This window comes from Vombatus ursinus, unplaced genomic scaffold (assembly GCF_900497805.2).
Source record: "Vombatus ursinus unplaced genomic scaffold, bare-nosed wombat genome assembly UNPS02009205.1, whole genome shotgun sequence".
Taxonomy (NCBI): Eukaryota; Metazoa; Chordata; class Mammalia; order Diprotodontia; family Vombatidae; genus Vombatus; species Vombatus ursinus.
The window spans coordinates 7,248,598-7,273,685 of record NW_020948983.1 but is presented as its reverse complement, the minus strand read 5'-3'; the positions used below and the strand labels follow the sequence as shown (position 1 = coordinate 7,273,685).

General features: G+C 33.6%; 1 protein-coding gene across 2 annotated transcripts in view; it reads left to right on the top strand.

Annotated features, from left to right (window-relative positions):
* The window catches only part of NHLRC2 (NHL repeat containing 2), an 83,229-nt gene extending 66,017 nt beyond the window's left edge, over positions 1–17,212 (top strand). The window contains exons 9-11 of one of the 2 annotated variants that reach the window (XM_027852148.1): positions 3,836–4,045; positions 7,099–7,321; positions 14,151–17,212. In XM_027852148.1, coding sequence (XP_027707949.1) covers positions 3,836–4,045; positions 7,099–7,321; positions 14,151–14,230 — 513 coding nt within the window. In that variant the 3' untranslated portion in view covers positions 14,231–17,212. Of the gene's footprint in view, positions 1–3,835; positions 4,046–7,098; positions 7,322–9,921 lie in introns of both variants that reach the window. The other variant, XM_027852147.1, reaches the window with a different exon arrangement.
* Positions 17,213–25,088: the final 7,876 nt, after the last annotated feature.

Sequence of the window (25,088 nt, the reverse complement as noted above, 5' to 3'; positions counted from 1 at the left end):
CAGAAGCATTTTCAGTAAGATTGGGGGTGAGACAAGGACGTCCATTATCACCACTGTTATTCAATATTGTACTAGAAATGTTAGCTTTAGCAATAAGAGAAGAAAAAGAAATCAAAGATATTAGAAAAGGCAAAAAAGAAACAAAGTTATCACTCTTTGCAGATAATATGATGGTAAACTTAGAGAATCCTAGAGAATCAAGTAAAAAATTACTTGAAATAATAAACAAATTTAGCAAAGTTGCAGGATATAAAATAAACCCACATAAGTCATCAGCATTTCTATATATCACTAACAGAGCCTAACAGTAAGAGATAAAAAGAGAAATCCCATTTAACGTTACTGTAGACATTATAAAATATTTGGGAGTCTACCTGTGAAAACAAACTCAGGAACTATATGAACACAATTACAAAACATTTTTCACACAAATAAAATCAGATCTAAATAATTGGAAAAAATATTAGTTGCTCATAGGTAGGCTGAGCTAATATAATAAAAATGACAGTTTTACCTAAATTAATTTACTTATTCAGTGCCATACCAGTCAAACTACCAAAAAATTATTCTATAGAGCTAGAAAAAAACAGTAACAAAATTCATCAGGAAGAACAAGAGGTCCAGAATATCAAGGGAACTAATGAAAAAGAAATTCAAGGAAAGGTGGCCTAGCTGTACCAGATCTTAAATTGTATTATAAAGCAGCAATCATGAAAACTACTTGGTACTGGCTAAGAAATAGAATGGTGGATCAGTGGAATAGGTTGAGTGTGCAAGACACAACAATCAATGACTATAGTAATCTACTATTTGATAAATCCAAAGACTCCAGCTTCTGGGATATGAATTCACTATTTAACAAAAACTGCTGGGAAAACTGGAGGATAGTATGGCAGAAACTAGGCATAGACCAACATCTTAGACCCTATACCAAGATAAAGTCAAAATGGATACATAATTTAGATATAAAGACTGATACGATAAGCAAACTAGGAGAGCAAGGAATAGTTTACCTATTAGATCTATGGGGAAGAAAAGAATTTTGACCAAACAAGAAAAAGTGAATATTATGAAATCCAAAATGGATGACTTTGATTACATTAAATTGAAAAGGTTTTGCACAAACAAAACCAATGCAACCAAGAGTAGAAGGGAAGCAGAAAACTGGGAAAGAATTTTTACAGCCAGTGTCTCTGATAAATGCCTCATTTCTAAAATATATAGAGAACTGAATTGAATTTATAAGAATACAAGTCATTCCCTAGTTGATAAATGGTCAAATTATATGAACAGGCAGTTTTCAGAGGAAGAAACTAAAACTGTCCATAGTCATATGTAAAAATGCTCTAAATGACTATTGATTAGAGAAATGCAAATCAAAACAACTCTGAGGTACCAAATCACACCTGTCAGATTGGCCAACATGACAAAACAGGAAATTGATAAATGTTGGAGAAGATGTGAGAAAATTAGAACACCAGCGCCCAAAGGGCTATAAAATTGTGCATACCTTTTGACCTAGCAATACCACTTCTATGTCAGTATCCCAAAGATATCATAAAAACAGGAAGAGGAGCCACATGAACAAAAATATTTATAGCAGCTCTTTTTGTGGTGGCAAAGAATCGGAAACTGAGTGAATACGCATCAATTGGGGCATGACTGAACAAGTTGTGGTATATGAATGTAATGGAATACTACTGTGCTATAGGAAATGATGAGCAGCTTTTAAAGTTGTAGTTTTAACTGTTAATGATGGAATGTTGATTCTCTGTGTAAAGTAATTTGGAAATGCATTTAACAAAACTGAAGTTACCTGATTGGTAATGGGTTTGTTTCAAGTTTCAAATTGGTGAACTTTTTGTATCAGTTATCTCAAGCAACTTTTCATAATTTGGTTACTGCTAAAATAATTTGCCTATTATTTGTTATTGTTTTAATGTGTAAACTTGCCAAACAACTTGTTTGGGTTTTGATTTGCTGAGAATTTTCAAGTATATAGAAATCTAACGTTTGGCTTTTTACATCAGGACAAACTTAAGTTTGAGATGTAAATCTTCGGAAAAGTTTTTCCTAAGCTGTGATTAGTGAACTTGCTGTGTGAGGTAAAAGCTCATAGGATTTTATTTTGAGTTGTCTGATGGATCATAATAATCCATCAATAATCAATAATCTACCACCTGAGAGAAATGCCACAAGTTACTCAGAGAATGTGATACTGGTGGGAAGTCAGCATTGGGGGAAAAACTGAGAGGACAATTTTAGCCTCACTCTAAGATGGGATCCTTCTGGTTCAGTTTCCCCATTATATTCCTTTGGAAAGGAATGTTACCCACCTACCTGGCTATTCCCTAGTCTGGCTATGAGGTGGATTTAATATTGCATGGTTGGAAAACTGAATTATCTGAATCCAGACTAAGGATGTTTTATCTTGTCATGTCTGGGCCCTGCAGTCTTTTCTGTCAGATTTGTGTCTTCCAGACTAAAGGCTATTCACCTACAATTGATAGCAAACAGCGGATACTAGACAATGTTCCCCCATCATTCCCTAGGTGCAGCCTGTGCTCAGTTCCAGTCAACCTCTTTGGGACCCCCTTGAGACAGGGACAGCTCTGTGCCCCTTGCCAGCAGGAAACAGTTTCAGAAACCTAGACCTTCTCCCCTTATCCCAAAAGAATTTGGGTCCCATTTGTTTGAGGGGGGAATGATGAGGATGTGAGCTAGATCCCAAAAAGGAAAAACCCTGGACTTTCCCACAAGGCCAAATCTCTGACATTTGCCTGAGGCTATAATCCCATCAACTAGCCTTTGTCTGTGGCTACACCTAATCTCCCAATTCTGTTACCCTTAACCTAGCCTAGCTCTCCATTGTTTCACCTCCCGATGGCCCCAGGCCACTTCCCACCCTTAATCCTATCTAGGCTCCATTCTCCCTTGGCCACGTGGTCCAGGTCCCTGGAGTTCTATTACCTCATAGACTACTTGGCCACTCCTAGATCTCTCTCATAGTCTTTCTATATATAAGGTCCATTTTGTCTCCATTAAGGTGCTCTGATTCTTATGATCTAGCCACTGCTCTGATTTTTACAATCTAGCCAATAGCTCACAGATGCTCAGATTCCTTAGGAGTCTGGCTAATATAGTGGATCTTTAATAAACCTTGTTTTTGGCTGAAGGAAAAAAAAAAGAAATGATGAGCAGGCAGACTTAAGAAAAACATGGAAAGACCTGTATGGACTGATGCTGAGTGAAGTGAGCAGAACCAGGAGAACGTTGTACACACTTAACCCTTCTCAGCAATGCAAGGATCTAAGACGTCTCCAAAGGTCTCATGATGCAAAATGCTATCTACATCCAAAGAAAGAACTATGGAGTTTGAAAGCAGATCGAAGCATACTATTTGCTCTCCTTTTCTTTTGTTGTTTTGTTTAGTTTCTTCTTTCTCATGGTTCCTCCCATTAGTTCTAATTCTTCTTTATATCATGACTAATATGAAAATATGCTTAATATGAACAAATAAGTAGAGCCCATATCAGATTGCATGCCATCTTGGGGAGAGGGGAGGTGAGGGAAGAGAGAAAATTTGAAACTCAAAATCTTATGGAAGTGAATGTTGAAAACTAAAAATAAATTAATTATATATTTTAAAATGTCAATAAAATTTTAAAAAGGAAAGAAAAACATATTTAACATTTAGGACCTTCCATTTGCCAATAGATAAGGTTATCCTTAATGTCATCTGTGATAAATTAGAATGAGATATTCTCCCCATGTACAGTAAAAATATTGTATCCTGTTTCTCAGTCTTTAAAATTTATTGGTTTTTTTTCCTTAGATTAAAGTTGTGGATCCCAAAACAAAAAGCTGCACTACAATTGCAGGTACAGGAGAAGCAAGTAATGTTATCAGTTCAACTTCTACAGAGTCAACTTTTAATGAACCTGGAGGCTTATGTATTGGAGAGGATGGTAATTTGCTATATATTGCTGACACAAATAATCATCAAATTAAAGTGATGGATTTGGAAACGAAAATTATTTCTGTGGTAAGTAGAAATCTTACGATTTATTAGTTAATCATTTTATTGAGTTAAATATGTTGTCAGCTTTCTTATAGAATTTAAAGCATGAACTAGACAAAGTCCCTCTATATCAAATGATTGAAGGCAGTTACTCAGAATAGTAAATGATTGCCCACAATATTTTTTGATAACCAGACTGACAAGATTGCTTTAAGGATATCCTGTTATTCTTAAAATAAATGTTCCATCTGTGCTGAGAGTTTGGGAATGATATTGCAGCTTGGAGAAGTATTGATGGTCCTGCTAAAATACAGTGGGGAGAAGCTTTTGGTTTTTTTTTACATTTACTTGTGTATGTGTCTTTATATGTATTTATATGTGCACAAGAGCAGTAACCTAGTATAAGGGATTTGAGGGCCAGCCTTGGAATCAGAAAAAAAACTAAGTCCATATCCTGTCTTGATACATCAAAGCTGTGGGATGATAGGCAGATCACTTAACCTCTCAGTGCCCTCAGGCAACTCTTTAAAACTATAAATTAAAACAAGTTGTCGTTTATTTTTCTGGAGGAAAGTTATACACCAGCAAATTCAGACAGTGATGAAATCACAGGTCTGAACATATATATTTGTTTACATATGTGTGTATACACATACATGCAGATTTGCATATGCATACATGTAAGAAATATTCACATTTATATTGATTGATGTTAAATTAACCTTTAAATATGTAGTCTTAATTGCTGATGGTGGGATAAATTATTAGATAACCTTGCCAAAAGAAGTACTGGAGCCTGACTTCCTACGCCACTAAAATTTAGTTAAAATAAAAATAAATCTAGGTTTTTCATTTTAGCAATAAGAGATATTAGAGAGGCAGCATAATGTAGTAGATATAGAGAGTTGGGAGGAAAAGAAAAAAAAACAAACAAGGACATAAAGGAGGGAAATATACAATTAACAGTCCTAACAGTGAAAATGAATGGAATGAGCCCACTCATGGTGGGGGGCAGTGAGGGAGTAGTAGGTGATAGTAGAAAATAGAATCCAACATGTTGTTTACAAAAAACCTACTTGAAATATAAATATTCACATAAAATTAAATGAAGGGATTGAGCAGAATTTTTTAAGCTTCAGATGAATTTTTAAAAGTAGGATGGTTAAAAGAAATAGCAAAGAAACTACATTATGCTTTGTGGCTCAATAAAACTCATTTCTTGACATATATGTACTGAATGGTATAAAATCTACAAACTTAAAAGAAAAGTTCATTGAATTATGCAGAATAATGGAAAGCAAAACTCTGTTAGGGGACCTCAATGAACTCCTTTTAGATTTAGACAAATCTAGAAAATGTTAAGCAAGAAGTAAATTATGAATTCAACAGAATTTTAGAAAAGGTAGATATGACAAACCTCTGATGATTACTGAATGGGAATATAAAGAAATACCCATATTTCTCTACTAAAAGTGGTACCTTTACAAAATTGACCGTGTACTAGGACATAATCTCATAAATAAATGTGGAAAAGGAGGAATATTAAGCACCTTTTACTGACAACAGTGCAATAAAATTATAATCAATAAAGGACATTTAAAGAAAAGATTCAAATTAAATAGGTACTAATTAATTTGGTATAAAGAATTGGTGAATCAAAGAATAATCATAGAGAAAAGAGATAATTTAAACAAAGGAAATTGCAACAGTGAGGTATCATATCAAACCTTTTGGAATGCAGCCATAACAGTTCTGAAAGGGAAATTTCTGTCTTTAAATAATTTAGTCAATGAAAGAGAAGAAGAATAGATCATTAAAATCGCCAGGCAACAGATTTTAACAACTCAACTAAACACAAAATTATAAATCCTAAAGATCAAAGAAGAGACAAAATTTAAAACAATGAAGTGGAATTTATAATTAATACTAGGAGCCAGATTTTTAAAAGGAAGATAAAACTTATAAAAAGAGCAAACTGTTAGTTAATTTGTCAGAGAAAAAAAAGAGGAAAAACGATGCCAGTATCAAAATTGGAAGGGGGAAAAAATTTCACAACAAAGGAAGAGGAAATAAAGGATGTTTATTACAAACTGTTGTACCCAGTTATATGCCAGAAAAAAAACCCCAATAACTTAATTAAAATGAATGACTCTTTACAAAAACAAAAAATACTTCGCTTATCAGAACAAGAAAAAAAATTTTTAACTTAATTCAAGGGAAGAAAAATTGAACGACCCATAAATGAACTCCAAAATAATAAAACCTGAGAACTAGATGGAGATGGAGATACCCAAGATGAGTTTTCTCATAATTTGGTCTAGTTCAATAAAAGGCCAGATAATAAAATTAGAGGAAAATGAAAGAACTATGGATAGAGGAAGAGTTCTTGATGTAACAAGGAATAGAGAAGTTCAGAGGAGATTAAATTAACAATTACATAGCATCCACCCTAGCAATAAGTTCCTTTTTGTTGGTGAGAATCAGTATCCAGGCCCTCATTGACCTCTCTACCATTTGAAACATGGAGTTAACAATTTCTTGACTGTTCTGATGAAAGAGAAGAGTACAAGCAGATGTCTAGATAAGTGAAGTATCCCATTATTACTCCATCATACCTCTGTTGCCGGGCTTGTGATCTGATACCCACATTCTTTATCTGTTTCCTCCTTCAGTTTCTGTGCTTTCTTTCTGGTTTCTTAGATTTCCCTTCTGAATAAATAGTGCTACTGTGCTTCCCTTACATCTGTATTCCAACCTAGTTTGTTCCTTTTTAAAAAGACATATTCTTCCTATGCTGTATTCCAGTCTTGAGCTTCATTCTGCCAAGTCTTACTGATATTAATTTTAAATTGTCTCCTTGATTTAGTTCACTTTCTTTATTGTCCACATCTTGTGCATTTGTGTACAGGTATCTGAGGCCGTAAGTTTTATTTCTGTCCCCTTTCTTGAATTTTGTCTCATATGAATTTGTGGGTATCTTTACTGCCCTTCTTTCTCCTCCAGATAGACTATTACAAATAAAACAACCCATTAAACAAATTTGTGCTTAGTAACTTTTAAAAAAAATTTTTTTATAGCTTTCTGTCATCAGTTCGGAAGCTGCTGTTGTTGATGGCCCATTTCTAGAAAAGCAGAAGACAGTAAAACTACCCAAACTTCCTAAATCTTCTCCAAATGTTAAACTTTCACCATTGACTGTATCTCCTGGACAGAGTCTTCAGTTTATTCTAAGATTAGATCTTCCTGCAGAAACAAAACTAACTGAAGGAGCACCTAGTTTCTGGTTTCTAACAGCTGAAGGTAAGTACATTACTGATATTGCCAATGACATAAGATATTAATATGCTTCCCCTCCTCCCTTATCACCTGATATATTAACGAACATTCCCACAGTGAATAGAGTGTTGGACATGGAGTCAAGAAGACCTGAGTTCAAATTTTTCTTCAGATTTACTATGTGATATTAGGCAAGTCACTCTCTTAGCTTCAGTTTCTTCATCTATAAAATGGGGATAATAATAGCATCTACCTCCCAGGGTTGTTGTAAGGATCAAATGAGGTAACAAATTAACTGCTTTGTAAACAAATAAAGCACCATACAAATGCTAGCTATTATTGTTATTATTATTATTACTATTATTAAATTATAATAAAGTGTTATTCTTCCCAGAATTCCTCAGAATCCTGTGAAAAGACATTAAACTTTTAGTCAGAAGATCTAATTTATTTCTGAGCTTAAACACTTACTAATACCTGTCCCCCTTGAACAGCTATTTTGTTGACCATCATTTCTCTGAAATTCTTTCTCTCATTTACTAAAAGATAATAATTCATCGAAGCTACGTATCAGTCATTGTCCAAATTAGTTGGAACGTAGTCCTCTGAATGCTTATTCTTGCCACTATTGTGTTTTTCCTGAAAGGAGCCACTATGAACAGAAAAATTTAAAACAAGGCATGACAGTGAAATTACAGATCATTGGACTGGATGTCAGGAGACTTTGATTCTTAGTCCAGCCCTGTCACTTGCTGATTGTGTGACATTAAATAAATGACAAGTTCTCTGGACCTCAGTTTTCTCATCTGTAAGATGAGGCTAACCTAGATACATGGGTTCTAAAATTCTGTGGTTCTGTGAAATAGTCCTGCAGTACTCACTCAGGAGAAGCAGGAAGAAAATAGACAAAAAGAAAAAAGAGAAAAGCAATTGGATAAAGAGTCAGAGGGAGTGAAAACTCATATATTTATATCCTAGCCAGTGGTAAGGAGCTAGTACATCTACTCCGACAAACTGACCAGTATATAATATTCTTAAAATTTCCACAGAACTCCTCCTAGAAGTCATGATTGCTGCCTCAAAGTTAAAAGGGAATGAAATTATGTTCTTTTTAAATAATGTTTTTGTTATAAGGTATAACAAGAATTGACACATTAAGTATAATAAATTGGCATTCAGTGCCAGCTGAAAAAACATAATTGTGTGCAAAATTTCTTGTTAAGCATATACAATGAAATTATAATCACCAGAGATATTAACTGTGGGAGAAAGAGCACTAAATGAGGGGTCAGAAAACTTGGGGTATACCCCTCACTACAACTAACTCATAGTTTGTAGAGAACCATTTGTCTTTCTATTTATTCATCTGCAAACTGGGAGTGACAGCTCTCCCTCCCATAGTTGTGTTGAATAAAAAAAGTTACAGTAACATCCTACTTAAAGTCATAAACTTTAATGCCAGTCTTAGGATATTGAGACCCAAGAAGGCTAAATATATCATAACTAATTAGTGGCAAGCTTGGGACTTGGATCCAGTTCTCTTGACTTTTAGTCCAGTATTCTTTCTTCTGTATTACAGTACCTCCTTCTCTGAAAGCTGGATTTCCAACAACTTCAACCATGCAGAACATAATTCTGAATACAAAAGTCAGTGAATGTAGCTTCTGACAATGCAAAATAGCTGTCAGAAAGCAAGAGCATTAACTCTGCACATTTTATTACTTCAGTATATTACTAACTTATTGACATGCAATTCTTTTTTTGGGGGGGAGGCAGTTGGGGTTAAGTGACTTGGCTAGGGTCACACAGCTAGTGTCAAGTGTCTGAGGCCAAATTTGAACTCAGGTCCTCCTGACTCCAGGGCCGGTGTTCTATCCACTGTGCCACCTACCTGCCCTAAACTTTGTTGTTATTGTTTTTCACTTGTTTCAGTCATATCCAACTCTTCATGACCCCATTTGGGGTTTTCTTGGCAAGTGTACTGGACTTAGGTTTGCTATTAGGAAATAGGTTTGCTATTTCCTTCTCCAGCTCATTTTACAGATGGGGAAACTGAGACAAAAGAGTTAAGTGACATGCATTGAGCCACAGAGATAGTAAGTGTCTGAGGCTGTATTTGAACACAGGTCCTCCTGACTCCAGAGCCAGTGTTCTATCCATTGTGCTACCTAGCTGCCCCGGCATGCAATTCCTAACAGTCTTGGTTGCCTACTTTCACAGCCAACAGCACTTTATAAGTAGTCAACTAGAGTGGAAATGAGTTACCACAAAATTATATGCAGCAGAAATTTGCGTTTCCTAGGCCAGGTATTTTGTCTTTTTTGTGTTAAGACTATTTTTATCAAAATATATGATTTTTAAGTAGTATAATATTTTTTATAGGAAATTTAAGTTGTTCCAGCATTTTTGCAAGTAATATTTAATTTTGCTAATGTAAAGGCATTAGATTATAAATAATACAAGAACATAAAATTACAGAGAAATTGTATAAGTTTGCTATAGTATTTATTGTTCACATAAAGGAAAAAATATGAAGACATCCTATAAATGCATAATAAAAAAGACTATTCTCCATTTACATGTAAATGTTTTATTATTTTAATGATTTTATTTTTATTTCGTAGGTAATGAATGGCTTCTTGAAGGACAGATTCTGTCAGGAGAAATTAGGAGTCTTTCTAAGCAACCTGTGATATCACTGCAGATTCCTCGTAGTTGCTTGTCCTTCGAAGCAGTTGTGTCCATCTGTGTGTGCCTCTATTACTGTAGTGCAGACAGCAGTGCCTGTATGATGAAAGGAATTCTATTTAGTCAGCCTTTACAGATTGCTAATACATACCACAGTAGCACACCTCCAGTAGAGCTGAGATATGTGTTTTAGACAGCTAATCCTCCACAATTCAGTCAGTCACTTTAACTTATTGCTCACTATTTTTATGCAAGCAACCAAACAGATGGCTTTCCTTCTGTCCCTTATCACCTAGTGTTTAAGACAGAATAACTTGAAATTCATTACTTTATGACAGCATCTGCTATTTAAGTGAAATTATGTTAACTTTCTACTTATTTAAAAACTGGTTAAGTCCTAGGTTGTAGTTTGGACTGTGGCTCTGTATGGAGTATGGCTCTATAATATAACTATGTTCTGAAAAGAAGTGTTTGAGGTCCAAATTAGGACTAGTAAAATTAGGTGCAGTTGATAAAATATGGAGTGCTTTATCTAATTTGCCTTTATCGAACTTTGTAGCTTCTTTCAGTAAATACACAGTACTTTTCACAGGAACCAAGATTAGATCTATAATTTTGTAAAGAATTGTCCAAATCCCAAGCATAAGTTCTTTCTTTATTTAAAAATGGTTTGTCTATCACAGTAAAATTTTAAAGAGGACTTTAATATGAATATCTGAATCATAGCATGTATTTGAAATATAGATGTACCTATTTTATGGACATTGGGTCTGCTGCTCTAATGTGAAGAGGATAGCCTTATAACAAAAAAAAAATGCAGAGATTGCATTTGAATGCTATTTTTTTGAAAGCTACTCTTTGAACTTGGGTTGAAATACTTACTATAGTTATACCAAACAGTGAATGTGGTCCACCAAATGTTCTAGTTTTGCAAGGAAAAGGAATTTTTTTGTGTTACCATTTATAGTAACATTGTTAGAGAATTCAGTGTGACTGGCAGTTGAATCAGATCAACACTGTTAGTACCTCATGGATTTTATTCTTCTGTATTAATATGAAATACAAATATATTTGCTCTCTTTTGGTTTCTCTCTTCCAAAATTAAAATTCTGTGAATTTTGTGTTATTTTTTAAACAACTCTTTAAGTATTCAAATTGGAAATACTCCACTACTGTCAGTAGTATAGTACATTGTACAAACTAATTCTCCATACTGGCAAAGCTGAATTTAGGTTGTTCTGATGATCTCTCTTTTCTCTTTACTAAAAAGAACAACCTTTGAGGACACTTAGAAGGGTTGCTTTTTTATTTGTAAGCCATAAAAACTTATTCTTTTATGCTGTTGAAGTAACTGTAAAATGTGTACTAGGATGAGAATGACATTTTCCCCTAAATTATAATTTTAAAAATATCTTCAAGGCTTTTCCTGACACCTTTTAGTTAATTGTTGAGATGGTTTGTCATATCTGTTACTTTCTACAAAAACTGAACCTGCTGACTATTTGATCAAATGTCTTGTTCTTTAAAACATCAAGGGAGCCATATTTATTCATTCAGTTGACAAATACTTATTGAGCATATGGAGAAGTATATCTTTTTTTTTCTTTCATGAAACAATATCAAGAGATTTGTATCTACAAAACAGTGCTAGGACATGAAATATAATTATTACTGGCCCATTTTTTCATATTAATAGTAAGTTGTCAATTTGAAATAATTAACTGCTGTCATCTCTCATGGTTGAAACTCTAGTTAAGGAAATAGCTTAATTAGGAAATTTGAGTTAGGTTGTTTATTTGCTAAGACTTCAAAATGCATAATAAGTGGGAAACCTTGGATTCTATGTCTCATAAAACACAATAATGAGCTTTAGTACTAGAAGATCGCATAACATTAGTCCTATTGTCTTAATATTAGAACTTGGCCAGAAAGAACAATATTCTAAATTCTCACCTGATTTATTTTATTTATCTCTTCCAGTTGGACAGGATGAGAATATTCTGGCTCAGTCATTTTCTGTTCCAAAGAGCATGGATTGTTTGACATGTTCTCCAAAAGTACACTTAAGTCAGAAATAAGTTTGATTGCAAATATATTTACAAGTCTACTTAATTATGTGTTCTTGAAAAGAATATTTATTCAGAAATATTTTCTTATGATAATTATCTTTACAAGTATATTATTTTTATATAATTAAAAGACACTTTATTTTTAGAACTATGATTTTTTTCTTTGTCTCTTTCAAACTATGTTTATGTTTTCAATAATCTTTGAAGCATAATTTTGAAAAATTAACATGTAGCCAGCTGCAACTGTTTTCTCATTGATAACCCTTATTTACCAAAGGCTAATCAAATTGGTGAATAACCATAGAATAAGTTCTTTAAAACAACACTAAAATGCCCAATATTGAAGAGAATAGAATTTTAATAGATTATCAGATTGAAGCAAGTATCCTACATAAGGAAGAAAGAATACACAGTTGGAGATAATAATTTCTTTTTTGCTGTATTCATTGCCTTTTGCACATTTTTAATTTTTGCTTGGCAGCTGCTTAATTTAATTTGCCCAGTGATAGTGTTGTTAATCACTAACATTTTGATGAAAAGGAATGTAATTAAATGCCTATGATAGGTATTTGCATACATTTTTAACAAAATATATTAATATTTTTAAAGCAAACTTGAAGTAGGGGTAGTACTTCTATACAAGGTCATTCTACTGATTTGTAGCCATGTTGATTTTTTAAAAAAAAACTTTCTTAATAACATTGTATAGATTATTTGTAGGATTTCCTCTTATTTTATCCACATGAACTCAGTGTTGCTGTAGTTCATGCCAAAAAGAAATATTTATTTTAAATATACGGTTGCCACAAATAGTACACAACTGGCTACTGTGATATCTTGGTTCATTTAAGAATTATCATTCTTAATATTTAATAAGAAAGCAAAGTTGAAAATTTTGAACTATCCAATTTTTTTTATTATAGTAGCCTACCTACATAGTTGGTACTCTTCTTCCTCATTTTCATTTGTCTTTGCGATTAAAAAAAATTCAAAATTGATAGTATCATTGAAATACAAGAGGGTTTTTAATACGATAAGAAAATATGATATATTGGAAAAAATTAAAAATCCTCACTATGTAATAATTTTTCCCTTATGGTACCAAAAAATACCATTGGTCTGTATTTATATTCAAGCCACTTATTTGTTTATATTTAACAGCTATCACCATTATTTGACTGGTTTAAATCTGTTTTTGACTGAATTGTCACTAATTTACATGTGAAGATAATTTTAAGTAGATGAACATACTGTAGTACTCTATCTTCTAGCATCTTCAAGATAAACGATGACAAAGTAAACACATATTTTGCAGCAAAAAATCACATTGATATCTTTGGAACAACCATCTCTTTTGTGCCTTCTTATTAACCAATTTCAGCCTTCCTAAACTGTATATTCTGAAGAAGTTTGAAAATGGAATTGATCTTGCTATTTTTGCTCTTTTATTATTAATTTATATACTTTAAGCTCTTTGCAAAAAAATTTTTTTTTAATTTTTTTCTAACAATTTCTCTTAAGTAAGCAGGAGCATAAGCACACTGATATTTCACTACATAATAATGCCCTTAGACTTGCTGTTGAGGTTTTTCTAGAATGTAAGAAAAAAGTAAGAAAAATTTCTAGAATGTCCAGTAATATATCCATGCCTTTTGCAGAACCCAAAGTAGGCGTATCTCATTCTGAATTTTATAGCAAGTGTTACAATTTTATCTAATATACTTAGAGCCAGATAAGAAATTTCTCACATACACTTCTCCCGAATGAACAGGCTATTTTTCTGTTTTCAAAATTTAGATCTAAAATGAAATAAAATTTCTCCCTTTATGCTTTTTAAATTTCTGATAATAAAAGTCAGTGTTAGCCATAGTCTATCAATATATCTAACCAAGAACAAACAAACAAACAACTTAGCAATGTTTTCCTTAAAGGAAATTTAAAATACTAGTATTTATCATACCAGTGATACTGAAATTGAACATTAATATTTTAGTTACATTGTCTCCTGAGCTTTGTTGCTATAGCATTCCATGTCTAAAATAGTTCATTTTTAATAGTTCATTCCTTAGATATTTTGTATTCTCTTTTTTTCTTAGATTCATACAGTGCCCAGAATACTACAAGAGATTTTACATTCTTGGCAGATATATCCAGTTCTTACAACCTCCCACTGTAGAGATTCAATAACTTTCCAATGCTAACTGTACTACTACTATTACTATTTTAATTATCCTTAGAAATATAATTAAGACCTTATTGTAAAGACATTTAAAAAATAAATTCCTGAGCACAGGATTGTTTGGAATTTTTAAAGACTTTCACGAATATTCAAGTAAGAAAAATTTAACAATAGCCAAAGAAATCTAGAAGCTATTAATTGGCCAACCTGTTAACATATATACAAAATGCCTAAATTTTATATGTGGCATTGTATGAACTGTATTACACAAATAAAACATATAGTAGCTAGCTTCCACTCCTCTACCCCCATCCCACGACAATACACTTCAACATGTGATAGTAATCCTGATTTCCCTTTGCTATAGCCCATTTGATCCTATAATTAATCATTAGGCCCTGTTGTATAAACAATGTAGTGTCATTAAGTTGTGATCCAAAATTGCCCAAATTCAACAATGAAAAGTTTTCATTGCTCTCATCCAATTATGATCCTCAGGACTGTCTTCATTAATTCTACCACAAAGCCCCTTTCTAAAAATCAATATTGGGATGAATTGGTGTTATATTTAAATAGAGTGGTACTGTGGGGAAAATTCTGTACTAGAATCCTGAGACACGAGTTGTAGTTGTGGCTGTGCTGCCATCTGGTTGTGTGACGTTGGGCAGAGCACTTCATCTTCGCAGGCCTTAGTCTCCTCCTCTGCAAAATGACAGCACTTCCAGCTCTAACTCACAGCAGTATTCTGTAGTTATAGGCAGTTCAGGTAAAGAATTCAGTTTGTATAGGTACAACTGGCTAATAATAAGCAAGATTCCCTTTTCCTCATTCTTACATGATACATGATTCCTTGACATGAAATAATTGGACCCTGAGAATATATGTAGCAATATGTTAATTTGGTCAAAAAACAGTTTTGTTTGAATTTCACTCAATAGAGTAACATCAAAGGGGGTAATTTTGAAAGAGGCTAAATCTCGTGTCTTGTATGTTGAATCCCCACTTAACTCAATTGTAATCAATGTGGGGAACAAACCCTGGACCTTTCCAGTGTTAAAAGCTCAGGTTGTATTAGCTGCTGCTAGTTCACTGTTTTGCCTGTGGATAGCTGAAATAAAATGTCAGGATCCTTTCAGGTCTTAAAAATGCACTCCCCTCAGTTCCTAACTGTTGATTTGGTTTAATTATTTTCAAAGGTCAACACCATAAAGTCAGAGCTAGAAAGTTAAAACCCCAGATTCTTCTGGTGGAATGTTTGCGTAGCTATCGTTAGGCATTGTTTGATATGTACCTCTCCTTCGTTGGCATGCTGCTTTCAAGTATAGCAGAGGACATTTTGTTCTACTGAAAACCCCAGGACAGAGAAAGAATTAGAGCTATTTCTAAATCTATTTCCCTACCTAGACCACCAATCATATGCTTTAAAAACAAACAAACAAACAAGCAAACAAACAAACACTTCATCAGTATGCCCTTTTAACAGTTTAGCTGAATTCATATGAGTTCGACTTCTTCAGCTTTGGGTAGCATGCTTTCTGTAGTCCTCAGTTGTCCTGATGATCTATAGTTAAGCAAAATTGGGCCATTCAGGTTTGTTTGTTTGTTTTACCCGAAAGCATTAAAATTGCCATCAGGATGTATGAATAATATGGACAAGATGCAGCAGTACCTCCCCCCCCACCCCAATAGCCTGGAGCATATTTAGCATTTAAAAGTAAGTGAAATCTCAGTATCTAGAAAGAGAAGAACAAGTATTTTACTTGCATGGTTTCATTTTATTTGACTTCTCATAAGAAATATGTATAAAGATATATAGTTGAACCAAAATTGAATAGTCAGTATTGGCAAGGGCATAAAATAAAAGGCTTTTTCCTCAAGTCTGCTAGGACACTGTCATGTAATAATATGTGTGATTGTTATAGGTATTTTAACGGTTTTGTGCCAGTGGGAGAAGCTGTGGCTTTGTGCACTAATGTGTATCCACTGTTGTGTGGCCTGCAACACTTTACTAAGCCCCAGTTTTGTTTTGGTTTTGGTTTTTTCTGATAAAGGATTGAAATCAATCTCCCTAAATGAATACTCTTAAAATCAGTCATCCAGATTTATTCATTTAAAAAATGGATATTTTCTCAGCACACCCTAATCCTCAATCTTTACACAGCATATAAAACTTCTGTTACTAGTACGTGCTTATATTTGAGGAGAGTTAACTGGATATACAAGTAGCAGAGAATAACAGGATGGCTCTGTTACCTTAAGTCATTATCTCTCTCAGCATATCTCAGTTGACAGTGGCATGGCAGTAGGAAACTACCTTGAGGTTTTAAAATTGCTGTAGTTAATCCGCATATGTATAATGGATAATTTAAGGTTGACTGTGATTTCAACTTATTTTGAATCGAACAGCTTGAAACATTGCTTCAAACTGCAACTTTGAATTAGACAAATTGGGGAGCTTTGGGCTTTTCCTATTGTTTGTGTTATATAAAAAGTTAAGAATTTAGTTTCTGAGCATGAAGTTGGACTGCCATGCTGTCGTTTTCATCTGTCATTCCGAAGGTTTGATTCAAATCTTTTGATTTCATGTTATTTTGCTCTCTAAAGGTAAAATGCAGCAAAGTTCTATTTAAATAGGACACAGTAACTGTAGATACATATGATGTTATCTTTAGACAGAATTGTTTTAAAAGAAAATATGCTGTGCATTTGTAAAGTACTTTATATAGACAGATGAATATTTTTCTACTGTGCTATTCATTGTAATATTTCTGTATTTTCAAGCTGATATTCTTAATCTTCACTGTGCATTTTTAAAGCAGTATAATAATGTTAATGAAGTTAAAGACTGCTATGAGAGAATGTTTTTATTACTTAACTAAGAGAAGGATAAAACTAAGTGATTGTTACAAAGTATGTGCTTATACTGTATGTGCTGAAATCTAATGTCTCCTTTTCTAAAACTTTGTACTTTTTCCATTAAACAAATGAAATATTTTCTCTCTAAGACCACATTTTTATATCATTTATGCCTTTTTTGTTTTCTTGTACTAAGCTCTTTCACGGAAGAAATTTTACTATATGGATAATCAGTTAAGTCATTTAAAATTTGAGATTTTAAGGAACTATTTAGTGGGTAGCATTGAGATTTCAAAATGTTTAAATTTGATTGCTCTCAGTCTAATATGTAAAATTTCCATTTTAGATAGTCTGTAATCATGGCACTTTAAAGTTTATCAGTATTTCCATAAATAGAAGAACTTAATTTATGAAAATTGACATGATGCTATACTTAAAATCATTACATAACAAAAACATAAGACCAGTTGGAAATGCTCAATATGTGTTCTACAGAAGAGGCTAGGAGAAATCATATTAGCTGTCTTAAAATATTTGAAGGATGATCATGTAGAAACGTGAGTAAAAATTGCCTCACTCTGGAGGAGCGAACTAGAGCCAAATCTGTGAAAATTAGAGGAAGTCCAGTAGTGGAACAGGCTGCTCCATAATGTATAGATATACCTTCCTATCTCAAGAGGTTAGATGACTGTCAGTAATATAGTAGAATGAATTGTTGCATGGGGTGGGGGTTGGGCTAAACTAAGATCCCCTTTCAAATATTTTGTGATTTCTGTTTCTTAAGGAAAAGTTTGAACATGTTTTACATAGCTATAGTGGAAGTCTTGAAGGTTTATGGCATCGTAGTTATAGTTTAGGACTTGATCTTAGAATAAATTTTCTTAGATGGGCCCATTCATATTTACAATTAACAATGTAGGCCAATAAGTTTAGTTTAATACTGACAGATTTGAAAGTAAGAAAATATTTTATCATTTATATATCTATATAATTTGTAATAATTATTTCTAATAAGAATCAGGGTTTTGTAGTGGATAGAGACCTGGCCTCAGAGCCAGAAAGACCTGGGTTCCAGTTCAGCTTCTAACACATGAAGGCTTTAGGCAGCTATAAGACCATAAGGTAAGGAGACGGTGCCCAGCTATGTTGGTCTCACAAAGCGTACCCTCATTTGAGTGTTTCCTTTGTCAGTAAAATCACAGGTCAAGTCCCAATTCCTTTCACTAGTAACTGTTAACAATAGAATCCCAGGATGTTAATGTTTAAAAGGGTCTTGTCTAGCCCCTCCTCTAATTTTACAAATGAGAAAAGAGTCCCACAAAAGGGAAATGACTTCCCAAAGTCACAGCTAATAACTCAGAGCCAGGAATTGAATATAGGTCTTCTGAATCCAGGTTCAGAGTTACTTCCACCACAGCGTGCGATCTTCAAGGAACTATGATTTATCCAGGTAGCTCCCCCTGTACCTTAGTTTCCTTAGTTGCTGTGGCTGAAAATTTCACCAGTGATCCGCCTTCCTGAATTTATCTAGGCTGATCTTTGGTTGACAGAAATCTAGTCCTTTGTGTGGCTTATACTAGAAACCTCATTGGAACTAATAAATGGCAAAGTTGAACTCAAGTCCAGTTCTGTGTCCAGTATGCACACTGTTTTTGAATTATATAAATCTTTGTAATACAATCTAGTTAGCACAAATAAATTTTTAGTTTTTCTGGTTTTAATTCAATTTTATTTTATTTTCAGTTCTGAATTTTCTCCCTCTACACAAATAAATTTTGTACAGTATGAATCCTTACCTGGTGAATAATTTGATTGTTTTAACTTCCAGCCAGATAAATAACTAGATTCAAAATAACACTGCCATTCCAAAGCATCATAAATGTATCATGCAGAACCATTTTTCTTGAAATATCCTTTGTGTATAGTTCACATATTAAAGACCTTTTCAAAGATGTTTAAACTCCTTTAATTTGAAATAATATAAATGGTTCTTTTTTTCTGACATTAACCTCAATAATCTCATGTTTAAATTTGTGACTGGCCTCATTTACCAAGTTAGGTTACCAAGTAACATCCATAGAAATGCATCATCCCTTTTGTCATCTTTCATGGCACTTAGGATATATTTAACATTTGCTATATCTGTCACTCAACTGGTAACCTGTGAAGCACATGGATATTAAAATTTATGTGATATTAGCCCTGAAATTTTAAAAGAATTTCTTAATTTACAAACTCCTACTCTCCAAAACTTGTGAACCAACCTTTTGTTAGCAATAATGAAGTGGAACCTCTATTTTCCAAAAGTAGACTAAACCTTGCATTTAGAAGGGAGATAACTACAAATAAAAATATTCAAACCCATCTTTTTTATTAAATTTTATTTTTTCAGTTGACAAACATTTATATTGTCTGCCCCCTCCCCCACTTAAAAAACACTTGTAACAAATTTTAATTAACCTAAAATTCATTTAATCTAGAATTCATTTTTCACGTAGGTGCACTTCATATTTTACCATGTTATTTACTGGCACGTGTAAAGAAGTAAATAATCCTCCTCTGCTTTTGATGGTTTAGGTAAAAGTTCAGTTACTTAGTGGAAGATTTTGTTATAACTTTTCAATCATACCTTGCAATTTATTTCCCTTCAGAGTCAGCTCAAGGTTAGTAGACCTAATTAGGAATTCCAGACAAGGTAAATTTAAATTTGAATTTGAATTCAAAACCATTTGGCATATTTGATCCAAACCACTGGTATCTTCTAGATTTCCTGTTTTGGTCCCCAAGTAATTTTTATTTAACCATAGAAGATAGATTTAATCAATAGTAACCTATTACTAAGTGGTAAGTGAAATGCTATGGGGTAAATATGTGCATTCCAAAAAAAAAAAAAATACCAGTTTTTAAAAGATACCATATATTTAGCTGTGTAGTCAGTTTGCTATTCCTGTCTCAAATCACCATAAATTATGCAGATGAAAAGATGATAGAATTCTTAAGTGATGCATCCAGCTCTCCATTTTTGCCAACGTGTACAAATTGGACATTTCACCTCAGGAGATTAATTTGGAAAAAACACTCTACGATTCTGTATACCAAGCAATGCATGCCACTTTAAGTTACACTTGTTCTATATTTGGCATTTCATTTTGATGACTACAACAAAGCACCGTAGTAGAGTCGACAGGTTAAGGAGGACAAATATTTGAAGTGTATTTTGTCTCCTCATCCTGGAAATTGAAAACAATAGCTTCCCTTATGTTCAGGAAACTGACATGGTCTAAGAATCGGCATTGCAAGAGATCTAAAGGTTGTTGAGTTTGCCCCCTTTGTTAAAAATAGGCCGGAGTCAAAAAGGCAGAGAGCCACTTCATTCAGGCAATTAATGATGTACGTTAAACAAGTAGGAAACTTAAAAAATAAAAAGGGATTGTCAGTTTAATTAGTCTTACTAACCTCTGGCAAAAAAAAGTAGAATGATAATTGGAATGGGGAAGAAACTAGTAAAAAAAAATTTAGCATATTGGTACATTGCTATACCAAGTCCTGTGATGGCTTTTTTTTTTTTTTAACCCTTCAATTTTGTGATTTCATCAGGGTAGGAAAATCCCATTGTGGAAATTCTCTCTACCAATGCAGATCAGTAACTTACCTATAATTTAAGAGTCTTAGAGAAGTTGCCTAGGGTACTGTGTTGGCAGTGAAGCAGCACACTAATGAAGCCACATAGATATTTCCAATAATAAGCCAGCTGGCAAATTCTATCATAATAGATTGTGTAATAATGAAGTTCCATTGTGGTCATTAGAAAAGTAGCTTGTCATGGTGGATAGTGTTGGACTTAGATTCAGGAAAACTTCTGTTTGAATTCAGCCTTTGACCCTAGCTATGTCACCATGGACAAGTCATCTGACTTCACTGCCTCAGTTTCTTTATCTGTACAAAGGATAATATCTGTTGTTCCTATCCCAAGGGGTAATTGTGATGCCCAAATGAAATAATTTATGTAAAGTAGTTTGCATCATATAAATGTTGATGATGATGATGATAACAATCTAACCTATTTTTAGAGGAAACTCAACAACCTCTCCAGTACACATTCCAGCTTTTAACAAGCCTATAAAGAAATACCTCTTTATATCTAATCTAAATCCCTTCTGTGCAACATAAGCAAGAATGCTTATGTTGACAAGAAGAATCTTGTCCTTTGCTCAGAGCAGACATATAGTAATCTTGCACATACTTGAAGACTTAAATTTTCTCTGCCTTCTCCTTTTCAGATTATAGTGACTCTAAAATGTTATTTAATTCCTTTCAACAAAAAATATATATATGTATGTATATGTATGTATGTGTGTATACATATATTGATATATAGATATATATAGATATATATATAATAGCTCTTTCTTAGCCTCTTGTTACTTTCTGATGAAATTCTTCATGAGTTTTTTAGGATTGTTTTGTGTCCTAAAACCAAGCACTACATGAAGTTTCTTCTCTGATAATACAAAACAGTGCCAAGTACAAATAGGAGAAAATTTATTTTATATCCTTTGTATTACCATTTACAGATTATTTTGTTTCATGAGCCCTTTTAACAGTTCATAGGATAATAAGATTGTACCTTCTGGAACATCTAGTCCAACCTAGGAACTGAGGCAAACAGGTTAAGTGACTTGCCCAGGGTCACCCAGTCAGTAAGTCTGAGGCAGGATTTGAAATCTAGTTTTTCCTGACTGACTCCAAGTCTAATACTTTAACCATTTTGCCACCTAGCTCCCTGACAGTGTCACATCCCATAGAGAAGTCAAGGTAGATGAGGTAATCTAAAGAAAGTAGTTTCAGTTAAATGGTGAGGTTAGAATACAGGTTGTAAGGAGTTGAGAAACAAGTGACTCATGATGAGAAAATGGAAGTAGCAAGGACAGACAATTCTTTAGAAACTGACTCAGCCAGCAAACACTTGCCCTCTTGGCTGAAAGGAGAGATATGGAAGCCAAGGGCAACACAGACTTGAAGTACAAGCTCATTTGCAGAACATTACATAGGACCATGGAGAAACTAGCAACATCCCTTCCAAAACAGGGAGAAACAGTAGAGAAGAAAATGGGCCTTCACAAAGCTTGATGTGAAGTAATAACAGATCATCTCAAGATTAACTAGAAAGGAAATAAATGAAATTGGAAGGAAGAAAATAAACATGTGGACTGGAACAGATTTTCTACTAGTCTGATAGCAACCTTGTCTTAACATCAATGATAATGGAACCACCACGTTTATCAAATGTGCTTTTCAATAGAATACTGAAGGCACTCAGTACAGTGCCTGGCATATAGTAGGTGTTTAATGAATGCTTATTAACTGACTGACTGGCTGACAGAATAAAAGGAACGGGGGATTTTTTTTTTCTTTATGCTTCCAACACCTCACATAGATCCCTGGACATAGGAGATATGTAACAAGTAATTTTTAAATTTCATTGAAGCCTACCTGGAACAGTGGAAATGGTACTTGAGAAGATGAAAGCAGAAAGAGTTGTTGGGCCAAAACATACATACAAAGAACGTATGCTAAGAATGAAACAATTTTGAAATCACTGAGCAATCAATTTTTAAGATATCTCACAAGGTGGTGATATCAAAAAGAATGGGATTATCATACACATATGCACACAGCCAAAAAGTCATGAACAACAACCAACTCATATGTCTACTTCATATCTATCAAATCTTCATAAAATGGTTTATGCACATATCTGTTACCTTTTTTCTTAATTTGTTTTTAGTTTTCAACATTCACTTCTTTAAGCTTTTGAGTTTTAAATTTTCTCCCCCTCCCTCCCCAAGATAGCACGCAATCTGATATAGGCTCTACATATACATTCCTATTAAACATATTTTCACATTAGTCATGTTGTAAAGAAGAATTAGAACCAATAGAAGGAACCACAAGAAAGAAGAAACAAAACAAAACAGAAGAGAAAAGAAAGCAAATAGTATGCTTTGATCTGCATTCAAACTCCGTAGTTCTTTCTCTGGGTATGGATGGCATTTTCTATCATGAGACTTTTGGAGATGTCTTAGATCCTTGCATTGCTAAGAAGAGCTAAGTCTATCAAAGTTAGTCATCGCAGTGTGGCTGTTACTGTGTACAGTGTTCTCCTGGTTCTGTTCACTTCACTCAGCATCAGTTCATGTAAGTCTTTCCAGGTTTTTCTGAAATCCACCTGCTCTTCGTTTCTTATAGCATGATAGCATTCCATTACATTCATACACCACAATTTATTCAACCATTCCCCAATTGGTGAGCATCCCCTCAATTTCCAATTCTTTGCCTCCACAAAAAAGACATGCTATAAATATTTTTGTACATGTGGACCTTTCCCCTTTTTTATGATCTTTTTGGGACACAGGCCTAGTAGTGGTATTGCTGGATCAAAGGGTATGCATAGTTTGATAGCCCTTTGGGTATAGTTCCAAATTACTCTCCAAAATGGTTGGATCAGTTCACAACTCCACCAACAATGCATTAGTGTTCTAATTTTCCCACATCTTCTCCAACATTTATCATTTTCCTGTTTTGTCATGTTAGCCAATCTGATAGGCACGATGTGGTACATCAGAGTTGTTTTGATTTTCATTTCTCTAATCAATAGTGATTTAGAGCATTTTTTCATATGACTATAGTATCTATGTTATCTTTAACATGAAAACACAGAGGCAAAGTAGGTTGTCACATATTTGTTCTATAGCAGAAAACATTTCCACAACAGAATTGACTGAGAGATATAAAGAATACAAGATCTAGCTGTGCTTATTACTTTGGGGGATGTTAAAAGTTGAGTTGCTTTTTCTTATTGTATTTGTGATTTCATTTGGTGTAGGAAATAGCCAGGGAGGAAACTCTCATAAACAATACAATCTACAACTCCTTTGCAATTTATATTCTTAGAATGTTGCCTAGAGAACTGAGAGGTTGAGTAATTTGCTGGTATGTGTCATGAGAGACACTGAAAAACAAGTCTTCCCAACTCCAAGGTTAGATCTCTCTGCACTATACTACACTGTCTTCTCTGTGTTTATCAATAGTGAGATTTTTTTTTAAAAAAGCATTTGACTCCACAGAGGAAAACATAGCATTAGAGGATATTAACAAATAGTCTCCCATGCTTAGGATAAAATCATTTAAGATTCTTTGACAACACAACCATCAAGATGACTTTGTTCAACAATCATCTTATTATCAACATTAAGCAAAGCATAAAACAAATGGACACATACTGGCCAAAAATATTCACCATTGTCATTGGAGGATGGCCTGAAAAGAGTCAAAAAAGAAGAGGAATTCCTTACTGATAATAAGGTTCTCCACATGCTCCTATTTGCAGATGACATTTTGCTGATTATATGAAATTCCAGAATACTACAATAAGATTCGTGGATTCCAAAAAGAATGATGTTGCTATATACCCAGGAAAATCCAAATTATGCCTATTACCCACATTATGCCATGTAATTAAATGATCATTCCATTAAGTTGGTTCATTACCACGTATAACTTAGGCACTGTAGATGGACAACAGAACAATCCAAGAATTGACTAGAAGGAGGAAAGGGACTTGGGTCATATTTGAGATATTATTCAGCCCTATATTTATGTTGATTGATGTATGTTAATTATTTAAGTGAAAGAAATTTACCTGTGCTTTCAATGATCCTAAGTTATTCCATAACCAAAAAGAAAAGAAAAAAAGATCCATTTAATGCCAAATGATCATGATTTCATATGGCTATGCATCATAGAACAGCATGATCTCTGAAGAATCTAAATTTTAGGTGACCCAGAGAGACATGGTGGCTGTAAGTAGGTTACACAAATCAAATGGTATTACCAGTATTTAGCAGCTCTAGATTTAAAGATTCATTCATCAAATATTTGTTAAGTACTTACCAATGTTTGGCACTAAAAAATATGAACAAATAAATCAGACTTAATC